The following is a 22936-nucleotide window of genomic DNA, read 5'->3' as shown; positions in this document are numbered from 1 at the left end:
TTCAAGATTTCGATGGTTAAGAAGTTAAGTAGCTATGTGACTGGCTATGTGAGAAACATAATGTTCAATTATCTCGCCTGAATTTTATTAATGCGTATTTTTAATCTTTGGAAGAAAATCACAAAGAAATTTGAAAAAAAAAAAAATGAATGTAAATCAACAGTACAGTTTGGTTGTCGATTTTTATTGTTTAGGTCAATAGACTCGTGGCGCGTATATTTTAGTTTCACAAACAGAAAAAAATCACAGTGAAATCTGCCGAATAAAGTAACTGCAATATGGCTCTCTTTTCGTTTTTGACTAAAAAGTCAGTCACAATCACGCTAGATTGTGTCGGTGCATTCAGTACTTTTTTTTTCTAATCTGCCATTGATACGCTTCATACTCATTACATTAAGAAAAATGTGTTAAGTACTAGTAGATCCATAACAACACTACGATTTTCAAGTACTGTTTCTTTAACTTTTATTTTATCGTCAATAATAGCAGTGGATGGACGACTCACTTGAAACATAGTGAAATACTTATATTCGTGATAAAGTTGACTCCCCAAAACATTTCTGCAACATAGTCATTCCATTGGAAACATAAAATTTGAAGCAAACGCGTTATTTTATTTTTTATACTCTCGCAACAAAGTTGCTAAGGAGAGTATTAATTATAGTTTTGTTCACATAACGGTTGTTTATAAGTCCTAAAACTAAAAGAGTCAGATATAGGGTTATATATACCAAAGTGATCAGGGTGACGAGTAGAGTTGAAATCCGGATGTCTGTCTGTCCGTCCGTCCGTCCGTGCAAGCTGTAACTTGAGTAAAAATTGAGATATCATGATGAAACTCCGCTCACTGCCACGCTCACAAAATGGCTAAAACCGAACACCTATAAAGTGTCATTACTAAACCATAAATAAAGATATTAAAGTGAAATTCGGCACAAAGGACCGCATTAGAGAGGGGCATATTTAGACGTATTTTTTTTTGGAAAAGTGGGCGTGGCCCCGCCCCCTACTAAGTTTTTTGTACATATCTCGGAAACTACTATAGCTATGTCAACTAAACTCTATAGAGTCGCTTTCTTCAGGCATTTCCATATACAGTTCAAAAATGGAAGAAATCGGATAATAACCATGCCCACCTCCCACACAAAAAAAAATCAGTAAAAGTGCGTTAACCGACTAACAAAAAACGTCAGAAATACTAAATTTTACGGAAGAAATGGCAGAAGGAAGCTGCACCCAGGCTTTTTTTTTAAATTTAAAATGGGCGTGGCGTCGCCCACTTATGGACCAAAAACCATATCTCAGGAACTACTATCTAATTAATTTTACAACAAAATAAAAAAATATGTAAATGACGGATAATGAAATCTCGATTATCACTTTATCATGCGAGAGTATAAAATGTTCGGTGACACCCGAACTTAGCCCTTCCTTACTTGTTTAAGATAAAAATCTCTAGATGAACTTTTTGCTTCACACAAGCATAAAAAATATTGAACAAATCGAGACAAAGTTGATATGAACCTGTCCAAGCCAAATCTTTGTTGTATGTATGTATTTATTGTGAATTTCAAAGAAATAAAACCCAAATTAGTGATATTTGAAAGCTTGGAGACACGAAGCGAGGGTACAAAAGGGCAAATGTTTTTGAAAATTAATTTTGTCTAAACATATATATATTTTTTAAATAAAACTGCTGTAGCGGAAAATATAATATATTTATTATCCAATAACAGTATATATTCAAAAGTAAGGAGTTCATAATTTTGTTTGTAGTTGACCTGTTATGTTGAAACTTGTTAAATTGTAGTTCTATATTGATTGTTGTATTGCATTGTTTTTTCACCCTTTTAAATATTTTAAAATTTTAGATTAACCCTTATATTTATATGTGAAACTGATTAACACCTAATGTATTAATATGATTATTATGTTTTTTTCAATTCATTTTCCTCCGTCAACAACATATATACAAATACATTTCTACCATGTACAATTCATGTTTGCTACATTCCTTTTTGGAATCAATAGCGTCGCAGAACGTCAATTGATGTACGTCGGCCCAGTGTTCAGGATCTTGAAGATCTGATTAATAAACCATCCACACCGTTACGTGAAGTCGGCGACGGTGGTCCACCACAAATTATTGATGTTCAGGAGTCATATTCAGTCGTTGAAGGTAAGTATAGAATAGAAACCCTACATATCATAGTAAACTTTCAATTCAGCCTACTTACATACAGTTTGATTTTATTATAAAGCTATTCGATAAATGTTTAATGAGAAAATTCATATTTCCTGAACTCCAATCACGTGCACCAACGCGCGAGAATATAATTGCACAAATTCTCGGGTAAATCATCTTCGATTCGCCACTTCTTAGCTCAAGTGTTTGTGCATTGTTTGCATAAAATCCAAACAAGAAATTAATTCTGCTACCTGACAGGTCATTCAATAAATCCATAGGAGAGCGAAAAAAGAGAATATCGATTTTCCAAATTTTCGATACCGCATATAGATATAATGCGATATCTCTTTCTAATCAAAATAATCATCAGTTTCAGCGATTGCTTCATTATTGGACTTGCATTTTTTTCTAACAAGCATTCTCTTAAAATCTGAAAACAGGAAAAAGTTGTTAGGGCTGAATATAGGAAGTACGATAGGTAGAAAAGCAATAAGAAGGCCAAATAATATTTGGTTTCCACTGCATTTTGTTTACCATAAGCAATGATTTTTCATAAGTCAAAATTCGCATTTTTTCTTATATCACCAATAACAAAAGTTGCTTCACACTGATGCCATGTCTTTGTCAAATTTATGCACGGATCATTTGAAGGTTAGTACTACATAAATTAAAATCATATGGAGTAAAATCTAGTAAAGCAATCGCCAGTCAAAATTCTAAACAATGTGATAATCGCTAGTATTTATTATTTTTATATATCTTGTATGTTTGAGCTTCATAAGGCGAAGGATTGGCATATTTTTACATTTAAAATACAAGAATACAAATATAACAATTTAGTTGTTTCATGTATAATCGTCGCGACCACTTCGAACTGCCAATACATATGTACTACTTACATAGAGCGATATTTCTTTCTTAGAAATACGAATTAGATACATTAAATGGATTTAAAAAATTATTGAAAAAAGACAAAACAATAAATATCAATCGTAATTTAGTTTCCGATTACTTATACTTCGAAAAATCTAAAACGTTCCAAAAGGGTAGTGCGGGTACCATGATATTAAATATAAATATTGTATCCTAACTTTGTGCAAATTATTGGTTGTCAAAAAAGTCTTGCGGTATTTTCGCTAGTTGGCGCTGAAAGCCCGTAGTTCTAGTTTTATTCGTCGCATCGGATATTTTTGGAAAATTCATTTCACGCGCTAACAAGTGTTTGATTGATTGTCGTTTCTTTTAAGTCGTTCGTGAGCTATAGCGTCGCAAACATGGAGCAAAATAAAGAGAAAATATGGCATATTTTACAGTACTACTACGATAAAGGCAAAAATTCATCTCAAGCCGCCAATAAAATTTGTGCAGTTTATGGACCCGATACAGTTTCCATTTCCACCGCACAACGATGGTTTCAACGTTTTCGTTCTGGTGTAGAGGTGGTCGAAGATGCGCCACGCTCCGGAAGGCTTGTCGTCGAAAATTGCGATAAAATCGCTGAATTGGTCGAAAGAGACCGGCATAGTAGTCATCAAACCGTTATAAACCATTTGAAGAAGCTTGGAGTCACTGAGAAGCTTGATGAATGGGTGCCACACGAATTGATTCAATAAAAATACCGCAAGACTTTTTTGACAACCCAATATATTGACGTAAACTAAATTTTGTAATATAATGATTCTAGATATACAGACGTTGAGCTAACTTACGCCAAACCGGATACATACGAGGTTTGACAATTAAGTAATGATACTGATTTTATTGCCGCGATTGTGGTAAACCTGTGACCTTGAAATTCCTTTTCTCTTTTTCTGGCATCCCTCCCCTCTCCTTTGATATACATATGTACCATCGCTCTAGCTTGTTTAGTTCGTGCTGCATCAAGTTGAGTAGACGTGTGTTTGTAGTGCTCGTCACGAAAATGGAAAAACGAAATCAAAAGCAACGCGTCGCGATAAAATTTTACGCCTGATTGAGCGAAACAGCTTCGGAAACGTACGCTAAAATTGTAAGAGTGTATGGTGATAGTGTTCTTAGTCGTGTCAAAGCTCACAATGGTTGTCTCCGCGCGCCCCACCCAAAAAAAGCTCGCATGAGCAAGTTGGAGGTGAAAACGATGATTATTGCATTTTTTGATAGCCGTGGAATCGTCCACAAAGAATTCGTTCCTCCAGGGAAAACTGTGAATCAAGTCTACTATTGCCAAGTACTCGAAAGATTGCGAAAACGAGTCAACAGGGTACGCCCAGACATCGCTCGTAACTGGATCCTTCATCGCGAAACGCGTCATGCCACACCGCCCTCAGCGTGTCCCAGTATTTGGCCTCTAAAGGGGTCGCCGTGTTGCAATAGCCGCCTTATTCGCCCGACATGTCACCCTGTGACTTTTTTTTTGTTTCCTAAAACATAATCGGTGGTCAAAGGAACCCATTTTGAGTCGATTACGGACATCCAGGCGGCCGTGACGGGAGTACTCGTGGACATCCCAGTCGAAGCGTTCCAGAAATGTTACGAAGCATGAAAAACAAGCTGGAATCGCTGTATAGCTGCCCAAGGGGACTATTTTGAAGGGGATGGAAGAGTTGTAGAATAATTTTCAAATCTACGGTTTTTATGGAATCAGTCTCATTACTTAATTGCCATACCTCGTACACTATCCGGGTTTTATATGTATTCATTGAGTATAGGATCATAGCTGAGAATGTTAATGAATAGAGAAGGCGCAAATGTTAAAAATTGGTAATTTGTAGAGGACCAGAGGAAACATCGAAAAATCCATTCGAAGCGTTTATATATAATAGAAATACACCACACAATGTGTGAAACAGAGAATGGGCTATAAATAGACATAAAATAGATTTTCTTATATGAATTATGGATGCACATACTTGTTTCCATTTCCATCATAAATTGTTTATTCAAATAAGAAATATAAACAAGTATTATTGGTAAAAATTTTAGAATTTATAATCTATTGGACCCAATAAACGTTATCCAGTATTAATGATAGCAATTTTGACCTCGGACCTTTTTTGTAGAAAATAAAATTTTCCCACAAGTTTTTGTGTACGTTTTTTCTATAGCTCTTGTCACTTACTAGATATATACAAAAAATGCGAATTTCGTGGAAAAGTCAAGTTTAGAGCACCGTACTACCTCGCCGGTGTGAGTTACAACTGTGTTGCACTGAGCACTTTTGTAGCGTGAACAATTCTGAGAAATATGCGTCTAAAGTCAAAGCGATGCCATAAAATACCTCTGATCTCTAGGAATTTAAAGATAAAAAATCACGTTTGTAGTGTATTTTCTATGGAAAATTTTTACATGCCTTGGTCCAGTTCTTAATGTTAATATTAAGGGCTAAAATTTTCAGGGATTTTTTTTAGAGTATTTCCAAGGAAATTTCGTGACGAGATTAAAAAAAATTAATAGTTCAAAAAACACTCTAATATGTACATATATAAAAATAAACATTTAAAGCCATATTTGTCAATCATTCGTGAACAGTTTTTAAAAGGTCAAGGATAACAAAGAAACAGTGCCTAAATCGGTAGCGATTTCACTATTGAGGGGGGTTAGGTCGTAAGCGTGAAGCAGTTAAACTCAATGCGACTACGAGCATTTACGTTCGAATCGAATCCATTTACATTTGCTTTTACGTACTGTATGTAAGTATGTTTTTTCATTCACACATACTTATATATATATATATTTTCCCGTAGTTCCTAGGTGGAACATAGGGCCTCATACTTGTTTACTTATTAATGTGTCTTTATATTAGTATACTAACTCGTTTATAAGTTCTTATCGTCATAATATGTTGTTTATGTATATTCAAATTGTTTTCCCATTGTTTGCACATTTTAATGTACCTAAATATAGACTCAACGGCTTATATGACAGTCGGTGTAGAAGGTAATCCAGCGCCAACATTTAGATTCTACAAAGGTGTCAGCGAAATCATTGAGGGTGGTCGTTTTAAGTTTCTTACTGATGGTCAAACAAATTCTATTACACTCTGTATGCGAAAATGTAAGCCTAATGATGAAGGCAAATATAGAGTAGTTGTTGCAAATATACACGGCGAAGATTCCGCCGAAATGCAATTGTATGTATCTGATTCAAGTGGCATGGATTTCCGGGCCATGCTCAAAAAACGTCGTTATCAAAAATGGGACAAAGAAGAAGAAGATCCCAATTGGGGTGAATTAAAACAAACTGAAAAACCATTGCCGACACTCAAAAAAGTAGAGAGGGTAAGAAGTGTTCGATACACAACATTCGATCATTGCAAATTAATCGTGCAAAATTACTAAATAATACTAACTAAGCTGCCTAATGATAATACTATGTATACTGTATACGCAAAATCATTTTGCTTTAAGTAAAATACTAATGTATTTTTTTTTGTTATAATTATTTTGGGAAATTTTCTGAAAAATCAGACTTCTGGTGTATATTTATAAATATTTCTGTAATTATTTTATGGTAATCAAATTTTCAATAATTTGTTCACAAACATTTCATATATAACATATATCACTTCAATATCAGCGAACAAAAATACTTTAACTATATTTAACGAACATAGCCTAGAATATTATTGAAATAACATAAGTACTTTATAAATCGTAATGTAAACTAAAGCCCTGTATCCGAAAATCAAAAAAACTTATTTCAAATGTGTAAATGCCTCTAAATCCAAAGCCGGATGACTGTTGGCAGTGAAATACTCTAATGTGCTTCACAGCTCATTCCAATGTATATTTTTGTTCAAAGTAAAACATTTCATAGCACTGTAAATCATGACGAGCAAAAGATTTTCGACACTTTTGCAAAGTTTATCTGATCCCTGTAACAAATACACTACAAGCAGACCTCTAGCTTTTAGTTACCAAATGTGATAGTCCTGCGGTTTACTTATCTTAATTCCTGCAGTTAGTAAGAATTTATGCATTTTTGGTATGCAAAAATTTTTTATTTGACAAAGTGTATTTATGAAATTCGGCATAGATTATTACAACACTCAACGATTTTTTTTTGCGGTGTTCTGATTACGAATTTCAGTTCGAAAACTCTTCATCATGTATAACTATTTTTATGATTTCAGTAAATGGTGGGTGTTTGATTTGTTCATCCCTTGACTACATCATAAAATGCTTTACGTGTTAAAAGATATTTAATTTCATTTTCGGTTTCATCCACTTACAATAAAGCAAGAAACAGCCTCTATCGTCACAGTCATCAAATGACTGTAAGCTAGTGTTATCGAAGACAACACCGAAGAACTATTCAGATCAGACTACTGGAGTATATAGCTGTCATTTAAACTGGCTGCTCAAAAGCAGAATAAGGATATTTGTATACCCTTTCATGCTAAAAAAATTCCCCTGTAAAGAGTATCATAACTTCGATGCAGCCGAAGTTAACGTTTTTTCTTGTTTTCGGTTCCTATTAACACCAATATCATTCACGCTATCCGTCCTTTTGGAAAATAATATTTTTAATTTGGAAATTTTTATTATAATTATAAATTATGCTTCGATTATGTTGGATAGCTTTTGCAGTTGCATAAAGATTAAATTTAGTTTGACTATTATAACATTTGAGATAATATTTTTGTGCTTATGGTTGGCTTAACGAACTAATCATGGTAAATTCAATTTTACAAAAATATTAAGAAAAGATTGAAAGATAGTTCGTTAAGCCAACCATAAGCACAAACATAACTTCTCAAATGTTATAATACTCAAACTAAATTTAATCGTTATGTAACTGCAAAAGCTATCCAACATAATCGAAGCATAATTTATAATTATAATTAAAATTTCCAAATTGAAAATATTATTTTCCAAAAGGACGGATATTCCTTTGACTAAACAAACGCTCTGCTCTTTGTATTAAACATATGCATACGGAATATATCCGAAGCCTACATTACACACAGTATATGAATTGAATACCTTACTCAAATGCATTAATTGAAGTGTTATACAAATTTTTAGACCATAAATGAAATCACACAAATCATACATATATACATATGATCCAATCTAAAAACTAAAATTTTAATATATTTTATTTTCTATAATGCAAAAACCCACATGTATATAGGCACCTCGATCACGTAGACCGTCCTTAGCTGAATTGATACCCGATTGGCCAACATTACACCCATTTCGACGCGAGGAGGTTCGACTCAGGCATTAGCCCTGAAATAATTTTACTATTTCGACAATTTTTTATATTCCTTACGAAAGAATTTTGGCACTCAATCTGAGTATTATTTAGTACTACATATTATATGTTGTCTATTTAAACGTTCTCTATCTCACATTTCCAAAAAATACTGAACAATATTCGTAGTAATAATAATATTAATATTTTTTGTAATCAAACTCAAAACTTCGGTTTCAATTTTACATATACATAAATGTATGTGCTTATTCATTTAGTTATTGTTTTCACTTAAACTTTCAGCGTTTTAAAACAGATTTATAAACTTAGAGCCGTACGCCAACACTTTTCTAACCGTTAATGAAAAATTTTTGTGTGTACAATTTTTATTTTCAAAAACAACTACTCTATTTCTTTACTCTTTGATTCTCAAACGTTAAGTTTTTTATGATCTATGTTTGATTGTGCGCTCGGTTTTTTCGTATATTTTTTTTTAACCTTTTAACACAGAAAATGAAAATTTTGCAATGCACTATTTTTTATCACACTGTAAAGGGTTTAGGCCAATGTCTACATTTTTAATACACAACATACATATTTTAACGATGTCTATTTATAGATGTTGTGCTAACACTTTTTGAAATTGTTCGATGTTTTCGACAATTTAGATTTGCACTCGTAAATGCCCAGCAGAAAAATATGACGATGCAAATTCTGGATTCGAAAATCTGCTGAATCCTTTTTAAATATTATATATTAAAGTATTCTTAAAAACTAACTTATCTCAACTTTTCGGGAAATGCTGTAAAAACTATCCCAGACTAAAATATAATAAAATCATCACCAACTTATGAATGAATTATTTATGTATGTATACGCTTGGCACGCTAATAAAATAAAATGGAGTTTGATCAAATACTAATTGGCATATTTTGGCTGCCTGTTTTTGCACATACGCACAGTCAGCAAAACAAGTTAACGTACAAGGTATTTTTGTGAAGAAATTCAATCAAATATTTAATTTCTTATATATAAAATAGCAAATTGATTATATAATTATAAAGAAATAAAAATCAGAAGAATAAAAAACAAAAAACATAAGGAAACTCAAATTTGAACATAAAAAAGTTTACGTAAAACTGTGGAACATTAAGTTACATTTTTTGTGATAAAATAATTTTGGTTGGTCCTTTTTTTGAAATAATTACTCCGACATTTGCTCGGAGTAACACTTACTGTACATATATGTAATTTCTTTAATTTTTCTCCCATTCAGCTTGTTTAAAGTCCCCTTGGATGATATTTGGATCCTGCGACTCAAACTGTGAAAGGGTATACCCTCCCCATTACGGGGTGCTAAATTTTGTATATAATCTTTAAGGCTGCATCATAACGTCGATGTCAATACATTGTCAGTTACAATGTCTGTTGTACATAAGATATGTACATATGTATATCGAGTTGGGCCAAGCGAACTCCGTCACGGTACACCAGCTCCTATCGATTGTTCCTTTCATATAAATTTTTAAACGTTTTAAACACAAATGGTTGATTACTGTTAGATTTACACGAAAAACGCAGAAAAAAATGGCAATAAAAATTACGTTAGCTTTTTTATGTGATTTTGAATGCAAACAAATTTCCAATTACAGTGTGCGTTAGTTGGATTTTCAGAATGTGCTTAAACTTTATTTGCTCACTGTACATACAAGTAATTATTATACTAACATATAAATGAAAGCATTTTATCTGTAGTGTACATGCAGTCAAGCATACAAAATAAATAACATAAAAATGAACACATAATAATATATTGTATATTGTATCTGCATTTAACTCATATTTTTAATACAAATGCGACCTAAAAATCACAATTAAATGCCTAAAAATCATTTGCATTTAGGTATATATGTTTCTATTTATTAATTATAATATAATTAGATTTGCTATAAACAGCATTAATATATTTATATGTTTTGTATCATCATGTGTCACACATATGATACATATATGTACCTATACAAAATGTATATAAAGCCAAAATAGTTAACATTTAAGCGCCTGCTCAAAATCATTAATTTTATTATAACAAGGTTGTTAAGTTGGCACAGCAAAGAACACAATTTCTAAAAATAAAATCCCTTTTTTATTTTGGTTTAGACGATATTTTCTCAATTAATTTAAAATTTTAATACAGTATTCTTAAGGATTTGTTTTATTTTGGATTATGTGTTTTGTTTTCTTACCAAATGCTTAACTTTTCCTCTAACTTAATAAATATCCTGTTGGAATTTTGTGTACTTATTGTAATATGTGTACATATATATATGTGCCACAAACTTCTTTCACATTCAAATACATCACAATTTGAATTTTTGTAAACTCCCAACTGAAAACGTAACACTTAACAAAAAAAGGTTATAAAAAGTTTTTTGTATCACATATATGTATGCGCCGTAGTATAAATATGAAATCTATATTCTGCTTGCATCTATACTTACCAAATAGCAGAATATGTACGTATTTTCAATTGACGTACATGCAATCTATCAGTTGGAAAGCGTTGTTAGTTATTTTGCTAATTTTTGCGGACACAATTTTGGTGTTGCCCGAACAAAATAAATATAATATGATGTATGACAATTGAAAAATTATTTATACAATATTATTTCTTTTCCCATTTTTGACAACGCAAACCTTAATTTCGTCCTACTCCCAAAAACAAACAAAAACGGCTGGCGTTACCGACATATAAACTAAATGGAATATAACAACAATTGCTGCGTTAAATTTAAAAATACGACATAAAATATTAAAAATTACTACGAAATGATCAATAATAAATTTAAATTAAATGTACACTTATAATAATCTAAACAAAAATTAACCATTCGATCAAACATATTAAAAAAACAGAAACAAGAATCCTTCTTAAGTCCTCTCATCGATCAATTTGCCAAGGAAGGTAAAGACAAGAAAGTTGTATTTGAAGCGCGTTTTAGTAAGCCAAATTGTAAACCCAAGTGGATGTTGCGAAAAGATGTAAGTATACAAAAATAGATAACTAAAAGTTTATATTAATAGTGTGGGATCAACTACTATATACAAATAATATATATTCAGTAAATTTTCTACATTTTAATAAAAATTTTTAAGCCAAGTATACATTTCTTTTTACCACCCACTACAATTAAAAGAGATATTTGGCTTAATAACTTAACCCAGATTAGGCTAAGTTAGACGGCTGATCCCTCAATATGGCGGCACTTGGATCGTTATGTACAGTCCTTTAGGAAGCCAGCTTAAAAACTCCTGCAGTTGGAAACCGGATATCAATAAACCGCCCTGGCCCTATGAACAACTGATGCAACTGGCGTCTAATAAAATGTTTAGTATTACCGGATGAATCCTGATCAGACAATGTCCAGTTAGAACTCTTACAACCATTGAAATGTGTGCTTTGTTGAGAGTGAAGAGTTGATTAGACCTCTTGCGATTTACATTGGGCCAGAAGGACCTTGCTACTGTATAGCTGCTGGTTGGTTTGCTGAGCTGGTCTGAGGTCCGACAATTCAGTAGTGAACCACAAGAAGCCAACGTCGTACCTACAAGTTCACATTTCGAAGTTATTGAGACTTAAGTACCTGACACAACAAACTCTCCAGCATTGCAGCTTCTTACAATACCACGATGGCACCCATATTTAAACGATATTAATCATATTCAACATGTCATACAGTTTAATTTTTTTTTCTCATTTAAACCAAAATCTGTAACTGCTAAGCTATTCGTTCAGATTCATTTCTGTCAATTTCTCTAATAAAGAAAATAAAATCGAATAATTACATACATATATCTATACCCTTAAGGTATGAGCACATTTTTATATACCTACGTACCTATATCTATAGAGCATAAAACAGCTTGAGTGGACACTGCTCCGCTAATTTCAACTTCTGAAATATTGCTGTCGAATATGGTTCACGCAACGCTCTCAATTAGTTACATATATATATGTATATAACATAGTTATACTTATAAATAGCGTCTTTTAAATACCTAAGAATATGTTTTAACATATATATGTATAGTTTCCCATCAATATTTTTTTATATGCTATAACAGTTGAATCGATATTTTACTAAAATATTTTATCCGAAAAAAGGAACTGTTCACTGGCAGCAAATACAAATTCAAGAATGAGAATGACACTTACCAGTTGATTGTCATGAATCCCAAAGTGGAAGATGGCGGCAAGTACACCATAGAAATCGGCGGCGTATCTAGCACTGCATTTTTGAACGTCGAAGAAGCTGATCCTAGCTATACATTTACTAAACCGCTTAAGAAGAAAATTGAAGGATTTACCCAACATGAGACCTCTTTGGAGTGTGCCGTTAGCAGTAGCATGGCCAACGTGACCTGGTTCAAAGACAATAAGAAAATCGAGTCCGATGATCCACGTTATCTAATATCAAAAGATATAAATGGAAACCTCAAGCTCATAATCAAAGATTCTGTACTCGAAGATACTGGTCAATATCGTTGTCAATTAGATAAGCAACCAGAGAAGACTGAGACTGCGGTGAAAATTGTCGAATACCCATATAAATTTGTGAAAGTACTAAAATCACTACAATGCATTGAAAAAGACAATATAACACTTGCGTGTGAAATTGATGACGCTACCGGCGAAGTACAATGGTGGCGCGGCGATGAAGAAATGAAAGGTGATAAACGCATACAAATTGTTAAAGATGGTCGAAAACGGAAACTGATTATCAAAGATTGTAAGGTCAGTGATGCTGGGCAATTCAAGTGTACAACAAATGCTGACAAAACTGAAGCTGAAATTGTAATTAATTGTAAGTTATGAAATTAAATTTAAAGTTAGAAGATTAATTATTCGCAATCATACCTAAGGTAATGGTTCAAAGCAAGGTTTCTTTACTTACTTGGTTTTGCTTACTGTCAATAAGTAACTGAAAAGTAGTAAAATTTAATATTTGTTTGAAGCGCTTCCAAGCGTCATTTGACAACAATTGATAGCTTATTTGAAGGCGATATTTGGGCACAGAATAGTAGAGTACATTAAAAAATCAAATACAGATGCGTTGAGCTTATATTTTATGTCGAAAATTTTCTAAAAGGCGACATCTAACCACGTTACGTTATACGTTAACCTTTAGGAAGACCAAATTTAATTTTTTTTTTCGAAAATTAATATTTAATACAGTCTTGTGAAATATATGGACATGAATTTTATAATATGTACAGACTGCACATATGTGCACAGATTTGTTCTGTAATAAATTTTTTATTGTTTTCTGTTGACTTGCGTGCATTTTTTAGATCAGAATCGTTTTAATAAAAAGCTCAAGGACACAGATGCTGTGGAGCGTGAAAAGCTGGTACTCGATGTTGAATTGCAAGATCAAACTGCACCTTGCGAGTGGAAAATCAATGGTAGTCCTGTAGAGCCAAATGAGCGTATTGAAATTAAAAATCTTGGTGGTGGCAAGCACCAGCTGATTTTCAATAATCTTGCCCTGGGCGATGAGGGTGAAATAACATGTGAATCGGGTAAATTGTCTTCAACTTGCAAACTAACAGTGCGCAAAGGTGAAAGTCGACCAAACATTGACTGTCCGGACGAATTCGTTGGTCCAATAAATGCGCCTGTGGTACTCGAAGTACCATACAAAGGTAATTTTGTTCAGAGCTTTATTACTCTTTAGAACTTTAAACTCCAATTTAAAAACCGTTTACTGTATTTATGATATTAATTGCATTTGATTGTAATATTAGGTTGTCAAATATCTCCCTTCCGCCTTTTCGTTTGAATTTCGCGGCTATGTATAAAGCGTTACAGAGCTCGTATCTGGCAATACTATACATCGTTTGACATAACCTACAAAACGACGTTATGCATGATTAGTTTGGATTTTGCGTCCAACAGTTATAGACGTGCAAACATGAAGTTCACTAACGCCGAAATTCCCGCTATTTTAAAGTTTACCTTCGTTAAAGTCAAATCCGCTAGAGATCCGTGAGATTAATTGTGGTTTGGGGGAGTGTACTCTATCACTTCAAACTGCGGAGGAATGGCTTCGACGATTCAGAGTGGGTGAAAACGACACCATGGATAAGCCAGCTGGAGGAAGACCTGTGACGACGAATACCGATCAAATCATGGAAAACATCGTGTTCGACCGGCATGTGGCATCTCGTGACATCGCCCAGAAGATGGAAGTTAGTCACCAAACCATTTTAAACCATTTTCAGAAGGCTGGATACACAAAAAAAGCTTGATGTTTGGGTGCCGCATGATTTGACGCAAAAAAAAAACTTCTGTACCAAATCAACGCCTGCGATATGCTGCTGAAACGGAACGAACCCGACCCATTTTTGAAACGATGATGATGGTGACTGGCGACGAAAATTGGATCACATACGACAATATCAAGTGAAAACGGTCGTGGTCGGAGGCCGATGAATCGTTCCAAACAGTGGCCAAGCCGGAATTGACACCCCGGAAGGTTTTGCTGTGTGTTTGGTGGGATTGGAAGGGAATCATGCACTATGAGCTGCTCCCATATAGCCAAAGGCTTAATTCTACCCTCTACTGCGAATAACTGGAGCGCTTGAAGCAGGCGATCGACCAGAAGTGCCCAGAATTGGCTAACAGGAAGGGAGTAGTGTTTCACCAGGACAACGCCAGAACACACACTTCGTTGATGACTCGTCAGAAGCTACGGGAGCTCTGATGCAAGGCTTTACTGCATCCACCATATAGCCCGGATATAGCGCCAAGTGATTACCATCTGTTCCTGTCCATGGCGAACTCCCTTGTTGGTGTAAACTTGAACTCAAAAGAGGCTTGTGAAAAGTGGTTGTCCGAGTTCTTCGCAAATAAGGAGAGGGGCTTCTGCGAGGGGAGTATTTTGAAGTTGCCGTCTAGATTGAAAGATATTAACGAACGAAACGGCGCATATTTGAACTAAATCCGATCACTGTAACACTTTTTATAAAGCATTGGCGGAAGGGAGATATTTGACAACCTAATAATTTATCTTCGTCAATGGGTGTAAATTAACCTAAAATATGATTGTTTTTATTCTTATAGTTAACGGTACAAGACAAACTCCCATAGAGGCCAAATTAGTGAAGGATGGTAAACCATTGCCTGTTAAAGAAGTTGAAGTGGCTGTAACTGAAGATAAAATAACATTTAAAATTAAGAAGCCAGCGCGTGACCTTTCTGGTCCATATGAAATAAAACTATCTAATGGTCAAGGTGAAGATATTAAGAAAGTAACAGTTATATTCCAAGATGTTCCGCAGCCACCACGAAATGTCGATGTAGTTGAAGTTTTCCAGACATCTTGCAAAGTGACCTTCGATAAACCCAACGACGATGGGGGTTCACCGATTATTCAATACATAGTCGAACGCCAAGATCTAAGCAAAAAGCAAAGCTGGGAAGTTGTCGCTGAGATTCAGCCACAAGAAAAACTCTTTAAGAAAATAGAGGACCTTATGCCAAAAAGACAATACAGATTCCGTATACGTGCTGTAAATAAGATTGGTCCATCGGACCCTGCTCCTTTCAAAAACATTGTATTAGCAAAAGATCCATGGGATGAACCCGGCAAACCGAAAAATGTCGATGTTACAGATTGGGATAAAGATCATGCTGATTTAAAATGGGATGCACCCGACAGTGATGGCGGTGATCCAATAACTGCCTATATTATTGAATACAAAGAAAAATTCTCTAATGATTGGGTAGCAGGCAAGAAAGTTTCTGGCGACGTTTGTGAGGGTACAGTAGATGGATTAAAAGAGAGACAACAGTATGAATTCCGAATCCGTGCTGTTAACAAGGCTGGTCCTGGTGAACCCAGCGACAAAACGAAAGCTATAATTGCTAAATGCCGATTTGTAAAGCCATTCATAGTTGGTGATTGTCTAAAAAATGTTGTAGTAAAAAGAGGTCAAACTATTCGTTTCGATATCAAATATGATGGTGAACCAGAACCAGAGGCTAAATGGTACAAAGGTACAGAAGACTTGAGTTTCGATAATCAACGTATTACACTTGACCAAATGGAACGAAATTCCTGCATAACCATTAAAAAGGCAGTTCGAAAAGATACTAGTATTTACAAGATTGTGTTATCCAATAGTTCTGGTACTATTGAAAGTGAAGCACAGGTAACTGTATTGGATAAACCATTAGCTCCTGGTGGTCCAATGGATCCTGAAGAAGTAAGAGCTGATCATATCAAAATGAAATGGAAGCGTCCACAGGATGATGGTGGTTGCGAAATAAGTGGTTATGCATTGGAAAGAATGGACGAAGAAACAGGACGTTGGATACCTGCGGGTGAAGTTGGTCCAGACGAGACCTCTTTCAATTTTAAAGGCCTTACTCCCAATAAAAAATATAAATTCCGCGTCAAGGCTCTTAATAAAGAGGGTGAATCTGACCCATTAGAAACCACCGAGCCTATTATTGCCAAGAATCCCTATGACCCGCCAAGCCCACCTGGAAAACCAGAAATTTCAGATTACGATAATAAGAGCGTTACACTTAAATGGAAGCGTCCACCATCCGATGGGGGTAGGCCCATATTGAATTACATTGTTGAGGTGAAAGACAAATTCTCACCAACATGGAGTGAAATAGCCAAAACTGAAGGTTCCACACCAGAACTTTATGTCGATGGGCTTAAGGAGAAAATGGTTTACCAATTTAGGGTACGCGCTGTTAATAAGGCGGGCGCCTCAGAACCTTCTGAACCAACCGACAATCATTTATGCAAACATAGGAACCGTAAGTTAACTCATATAGACTATTTACAGCTGTTGTTTCAACATGATAAGATATTGATGAAAAAGCTTAGCTTGCATTACTTTATGCTTTGAACTGATAAATATATTGGTAATGATATCTTAAAGAAAACATATATTTTGCTAAAGACATGTATCCTGAACGATATTGGTTCCATAAATACCAACCACATTCGTTATACATTTATGTTAAAACATCTACGTATACCTCGAAAATATTTAGTAAGACGCTCCAACTAATGGAACATTAACTAAGTATTTGTTTCTATGTGAACAGTGTAAAACTAGCCTGACTCTAAATATCATTATTCAGCTTTTCATATTGCGTGAGTATTTTTTTTTTAATATAAGTATCTAAATATTATAAAAAAAACAACAGTTTTTGGAGAAAATTTCATTTTACTTCAGCTAAAATCTGCGCGTATTATGTGTAAAATGCATCTGCAACTAACTTCAAATCGACAGATCTGAAAGATATTACCTCCCGTTATCTCGTTTTACTAATTCTATGGGATAAGCGATTTTTGGAACCTTAGAGCTCAGTTTTTTTTTCATATTTGCTATGTGTTGAAATATTCAAAGGTGTTGTGGAATCCAAGACAAATTTGAATAGTTTTCAGAATTGTAAACCACTTCTGATTACACTGGTCAACAAATTTGTATTTTTTTTTGACACATGAAAATTTATATCAAATTTTGAATATAGTAGGGCCACCAAATAATAACATATCAATGAAAAAAAATTTACACATCATGTCTTCTTGTGTCAACAAAACATATATTTTCGTAAAACGTACAAAATTCAGGCACATTTACAAAATTATTTCCTAATATCTAATAGATACTTGTGATTTTCTTGAATATTTGGCTTCCGGTAGGTCCTTTTTAAGTCTCCAACAATAGTCTGCTAGCATTCCTGGACTTCATTTCCCTTGATAACGCTTCTCCATTAAGGAAATGTTTTGATGGAACCTCTCACCTTGTGCGTCACTCACAGCACCCAAATTTGGCGGAAAGAAATACAGATGAGAGTCCAGCATATGTATTTTCAAGAACATATTACACCCTAAAGCTTTAAATGATATCATAAGTTCATTTATTAAATCTTTGTAATTTTCCGCTTTATGGTTACCTAGAAATTTTTGAACAACATTCACAAAACATTTCCAGGCGAGTTTTTCCTGATCATTCAGTTTTTCTTCAAAGCTCTCATCAAATACAAATATTCCCTCTTTGATTTTCGCCTCGCTGAGTTTAGAGAATATCTTTTTTAGATATAAAAATCCATTATCCATCCATTATCATGTCATGCTTTATGTGCAACGGTGGTGAAAGTATGTCATCAGGGTTCACTAGAGGACCATTTTTAACATTTTTATGGCCCGAAGGTAGTGATTCACGCTTGGGCCCACTTTACATGATCCTTTGGTTCCGTCCAAATCATTGGTATAGCAAATGACTAACGTCTAGGCTCTTATTTAGCCCAACCTAAAAGGAGCCTCACACACGTTTTTTTCTTGATTCCTCACAGAAAAACCAAAATAGTCTAAATAGCACTGTTCAATTAGTGATGTGAAATTTCGACGCTGAGATGTAAAAGTTAATTCTCCACACACATAACAAAAATTTTCCGGGTTGTTCAAACACTTTCGTGGCATATTTACGATCTAACTAATGTAAATAAAATGTAATTAAGCAAACACAATACTTACACAGTCGACTAAATGCAGTTATGTAAACAAAGAAACGTATATGAGGTCAGAAATGAATGTTACAAGAATACTGGATGTGATAAAAACAAAATTGTCATATATTTTTAATGAGGGTACACCAACAAAAATAAAAATCATAACAAAGTTCATCTAACAAAAACAGTGTTTACCAGTGTTATCAATGGTGTCGGAGAATCTGATTGAAAACTTTACTTGCACATATTGTATGTTCTCACGTATGAGCAAAAATAGTAAGACTTTGATCACAATTTTAAAATTCTTAATTTATTCTTCTTTTCCCCTCAAAGTAATCTCCCTTGGCTCCAATAAACTTGTACGTTTTTTCCAATCCTCGAAACAGTTGTTAAAGTCAATGTCCGGAATAGCCTTTAATGCGAGTAGTGAATCACATTTAATGCCTTTAATTGACTCGAAACGGTTTCCTCGGAGCGGTTGTTTGAGTTTCCTGAATAGCCAGAAGTCACACGGAGCTAAATCAGGCGAATACGGTGGTTGCGGTACGATATTGGTTGAAAATTTGACGAAGAACTCACGAAGAATCAATGCATGGTGCGAAAATCAAGAATTACCGGTCCATGATTCCATCCTCTTTTTACGAGCAGCTTCGCTCAAACGACGAATTAAACTCAAATACTATTCCTTGATGACAGTTTGGCTGGCCAGAAGAAACCAATGGCGCCTTCATCTTTCTTATACCCAAATGGTTTTCCAAAATGATTCTCACTAATCTTTTCGGTATTTAAACGATGACAGTTAGATCTCTTGCTGTTAATCGTTCGTTCTCAGGTATTTTTATTGACGTGTTGATCATCAGATTATGTTGATGGCGATCCTAGACGCGGTTCGTCGTTAACGCATTCTCGACCCCTTTCAATTATTTTACCAATCAAAAACACTTGCTCGGGGTAAAGAGTTTTCACCGAAGGCCTTTTCCAACATTCTGAATGTATATTTATGAAAAAAAATTCGGGTTTTTTTAAAGAATTTACAAAACGTATTGAACGTATTTTAACACCAAATGCGGCTATCTGAATTTTTTTATATTTTTTATAAATATTTTTTTATAAATAATTTTGGGTTTTGATCTTATGCTGTCCTCTATAGAGATGAAACTAAATAAATTTGTAATAATAAAATAAGTTGATTTCTTAACTTACACCTAAATCTCAGCGACCATCTTCTTGTGTTGTTTTTGATAGCAAAACCGATAAAATGGGTTTGCGTAACACCGGAAATTAATACAACACCCCTTATTTACTTTATATAGGAACATAATTAATTCTATATTTCATCCCATTAGATATTAATAAATGACAATCACACTATTCCGCATAATTGAAACAGCTAAAACTGCACTGAGAAGTCCTTTGTTATTACCTTTTTTCGCCCTATTTATGCATGCATTTATTCATACTTACATATATATGTATTTCGTAATTTTTATACTCTTGCAAAATGTTGCCACAAAGTATAATAGTTTTGTTCACCTAACGGTTGTTCGTAATAGACATGGAGTTATGAAAATTACCGGGATGACGAGACGAGTTGAATTCCGATTGACAGTCTGTCCCTCCAGCCATCTGTCCGTCTGTGCAAGCGATAACTTCAGTAAAATTGATTTATCTTCATGAAATTTGTTACACATGTTCCTTGACTCCCAAGATGGGTTGGTATTGCAGATGAACCTGCAGAACCGGCCTATTGTGTATGCCACAATACGCCATTAATCGAAAACATAAGTAAGCGCTTAATTATTAGACAAAAACTACGCTTCATTGCCACATAACACAATTTTAAACTCCATCTTATTCTTTTGCTTTCCAGTAAACAAATCGTTACCCAATTAATGTATCCGAATAAAACTTTGCACGAATAGTGCCTTTGAGGTGTGCCACCTTATAACCATAACTTATCCAAGTCGGACCAAAACTATTCAATTCGAATATATAATATTATGTTATGCCGCTTTCTATTGCGAACTTTTCACCGAAAGTTTGAGTCAACCTATCAGATATATTATTGAAATTCGAAATTTTTCGGCTTTGTTCCTTGCAAGTTGCAAGAGTGTAAAATGTTCGGTTACATCTAAACTTAGCTTCCCCTTATTTGTTTTTTTTTTATTTGGTGTATGATAAAAATGTCAAATTTCATTAATATTAACTTGCGCGTAAATTTCGGCAGTAAAACCACAAATCGATCGTTCAACATTTAAGAGGGTTATAATTAAAACTGGGCGCACCCACAAATGGTCAGTTGATGTCATTGGTGAACCGATTCCAACTGTGCATTGGAGCTGGAGAGATGATATACCACTCTCCACCGGCGATCGCATTAAAATTGAGAACGTCGATTATCATACCGACTTCGTTATAACGAATGTAGTGCGTAAAGATAGCGGAATGTATACATTAAAAGTTGAGAATCGCAACGGTGTAGACCAAGAGACCGTAGAACTGATTGTGCATGGGAAGCCAACATCCCCGAAAGGACCGCTAACCGTGAGCGATGTAACAGCGAATGGATGTAAGTTACAATGGAAAAAGCCTGAGGATGATGGTGGTGTACCAATTAAAGAATATGTCATCGAAAAAATGGACACAGCTACCGGTAAGTGGGTACGCGTAGGCCGTTCACCTGGTGAAAAGGAGCCGCCCAGTTTTGATGTAACAGGCTTAAATCCCGGATCCGAATATAAGTTCCGTGTTTGTGCGGTTAATGATGAAGGTGAATCTGAACCGTTAATCACATTGGTTGGTGTAGTTGCCAAAGATCCATATGATGAACCGAATAAACCAGGAACTCCAGAAATCACCGACTTTGATAACCAAAGCATTTCCATAAAGTGGACTCCGCCCAGCAATGACGGTGGTGCACCGATTGAAAAATATATAATCGAGAAAAAGGATAAATCGAAGCCTGATTGGGAAAAGGCTTTTGAAGTCCCTGGAAACCAATTGGACGCTTGCATAGATGGATTACAAGAGTATGGAGAATATCAATTTAGGGTTATTGCCATGAACAAGGCCGGCCTATCGCCACATTCAGATCCCAGCAAAGTTCAGGTCGCCAAATACAAAAAACGTAAGTATTTTTTTTATTTTTAGAAGTATAGAACTACAAAAAGTACTCAAAAATTATGGTAGCAATATGCAATAACTAAATTCCAAAAAAGTTCAAAAAACTACATTCAACTTATCTGAGTTAATCTGAAATAACCTGAATGAAACGTGCAATATGTATCTGTCCGTTTATTCTGCAACAAATGAATTGATTAAAAGTTCTTATACTCTTAAGCATAGCTAATGTATGCTGATGGCTGCTTCTTAATGAAACAACGTTTGTGCTTTTCGATACCACATGTATATACTCGTACTATAAAAAAAAATGTCTAGAATGGCTGAATCGATTTGTCTGAAAATTGTTGGTAAGACATTTTTAATATCAAAAGAAAAGATCGCATTGACAGGTGCTTTGGCAAGTCAATACGGCTACTTTGCTAGATTATGGGCGAACGACGCATAGACATTCTTAGCAAACCAAACTCAAAAAAATAGCGCAATAATGCAGTGTTGATAAAAAGTTCAATTATAATTTGAGATAATATTCTCAATGCATTGCAAAGAACATCGCAATAGTATAATTAAACGGCAACAATTAAATTTCTGGAGATGCTGTTCTACTACTGTCTGGTGATTGACAGCCCGGTCATTCTTCACTTTTCTTAAGCCAATGAGGTGAACGAAAGTTTGAGCAGTCGTTTTTATGTTGAAGTGTTGAAATGCTTCTATTGACCATAAAAATGGAAACAATTGCAAGCCAATCCAATCTCAGGAGTAATACAATACAATTGCTAGATATTGGGGGTGGTAGAATGCATCAATGGCTACGCAGTGCATTATAATGCCAAAAGACTTGCTATCAGATGTATTTTAAATTTAGTGTTGCTGATGAAAATGAAAACTATCTAGATATGCTCGAACTG

The 22936-nt window shown here is 34.5% G+C and overlaps 1 protein-coding gene across 50 annotated transcripts in view; it reads left to right on the top strand.

Annotated features, from left to right (window-relative positions):
* The window catches only part of LOC105230773 (twitchin), a 152963-nt gene that overhangs the window by 77257 nt on the left and 52770 nt on the right, over window positions 1-22936 (top strand). For 40 of the 50 annotated variants that reach the window (XM_049459936.1, XM_049459935.1, XM_049459933.1 and 37 more), the window contains 8 exons: window positions 2032-2179; window positions 6071-6444; window positions 8303-8380; window positions 11282-11407; window positions 12531-13230; window positions 13718-14071; window positions 15492-17204; window positions 21136-22035. In XM_049459936.1, the coding sequence (XP_049315893.1) occupies window positions 2032-2179; window positions 6071-6444; window positions 8303-8380; window positions 11282-11407; window positions 12531-13230; window positions 13718-14071; window positions 15492-17204; window positions 21136-22035 (4393 nt within the window). The remainder of the gene's footprint in view (window positions 1-2031; window positions 2180-6070; window positions 6445-8302; window positions 8381-11281; window positions 11408-12530; window positions 13231-13717; window positions 14072-15491; window positions 17205-21135; window positions 22036-22936) is intronic. The other 10 variants (XM_049459934.1, XM_049459926.1, XM_049459925.1 and 7 more) reach the window with 3 other exon arrangements.

This window comes from Bactrocera dorsalis, chromosome 6 (genome assembly GCF_023373825.1).
Source record: "Bactrocera dorsalis isolate Fly_Bdor chromosome 6, ASM2337382v1, whole genome shotgun sequence".
In the NCBI taxonomy this organism is placed as follows: Eukaryota; Metazoa; Arthropoda; class Insecta; order Diptera; family Tephritidae; genus Bactrocera; species Bactrocera dorsalis.
The sequence above is the reverse complement of the archived record's forward strand: the minus strand, read 5'-3'. Positions and strand labels throughout refer to the sequence as shown.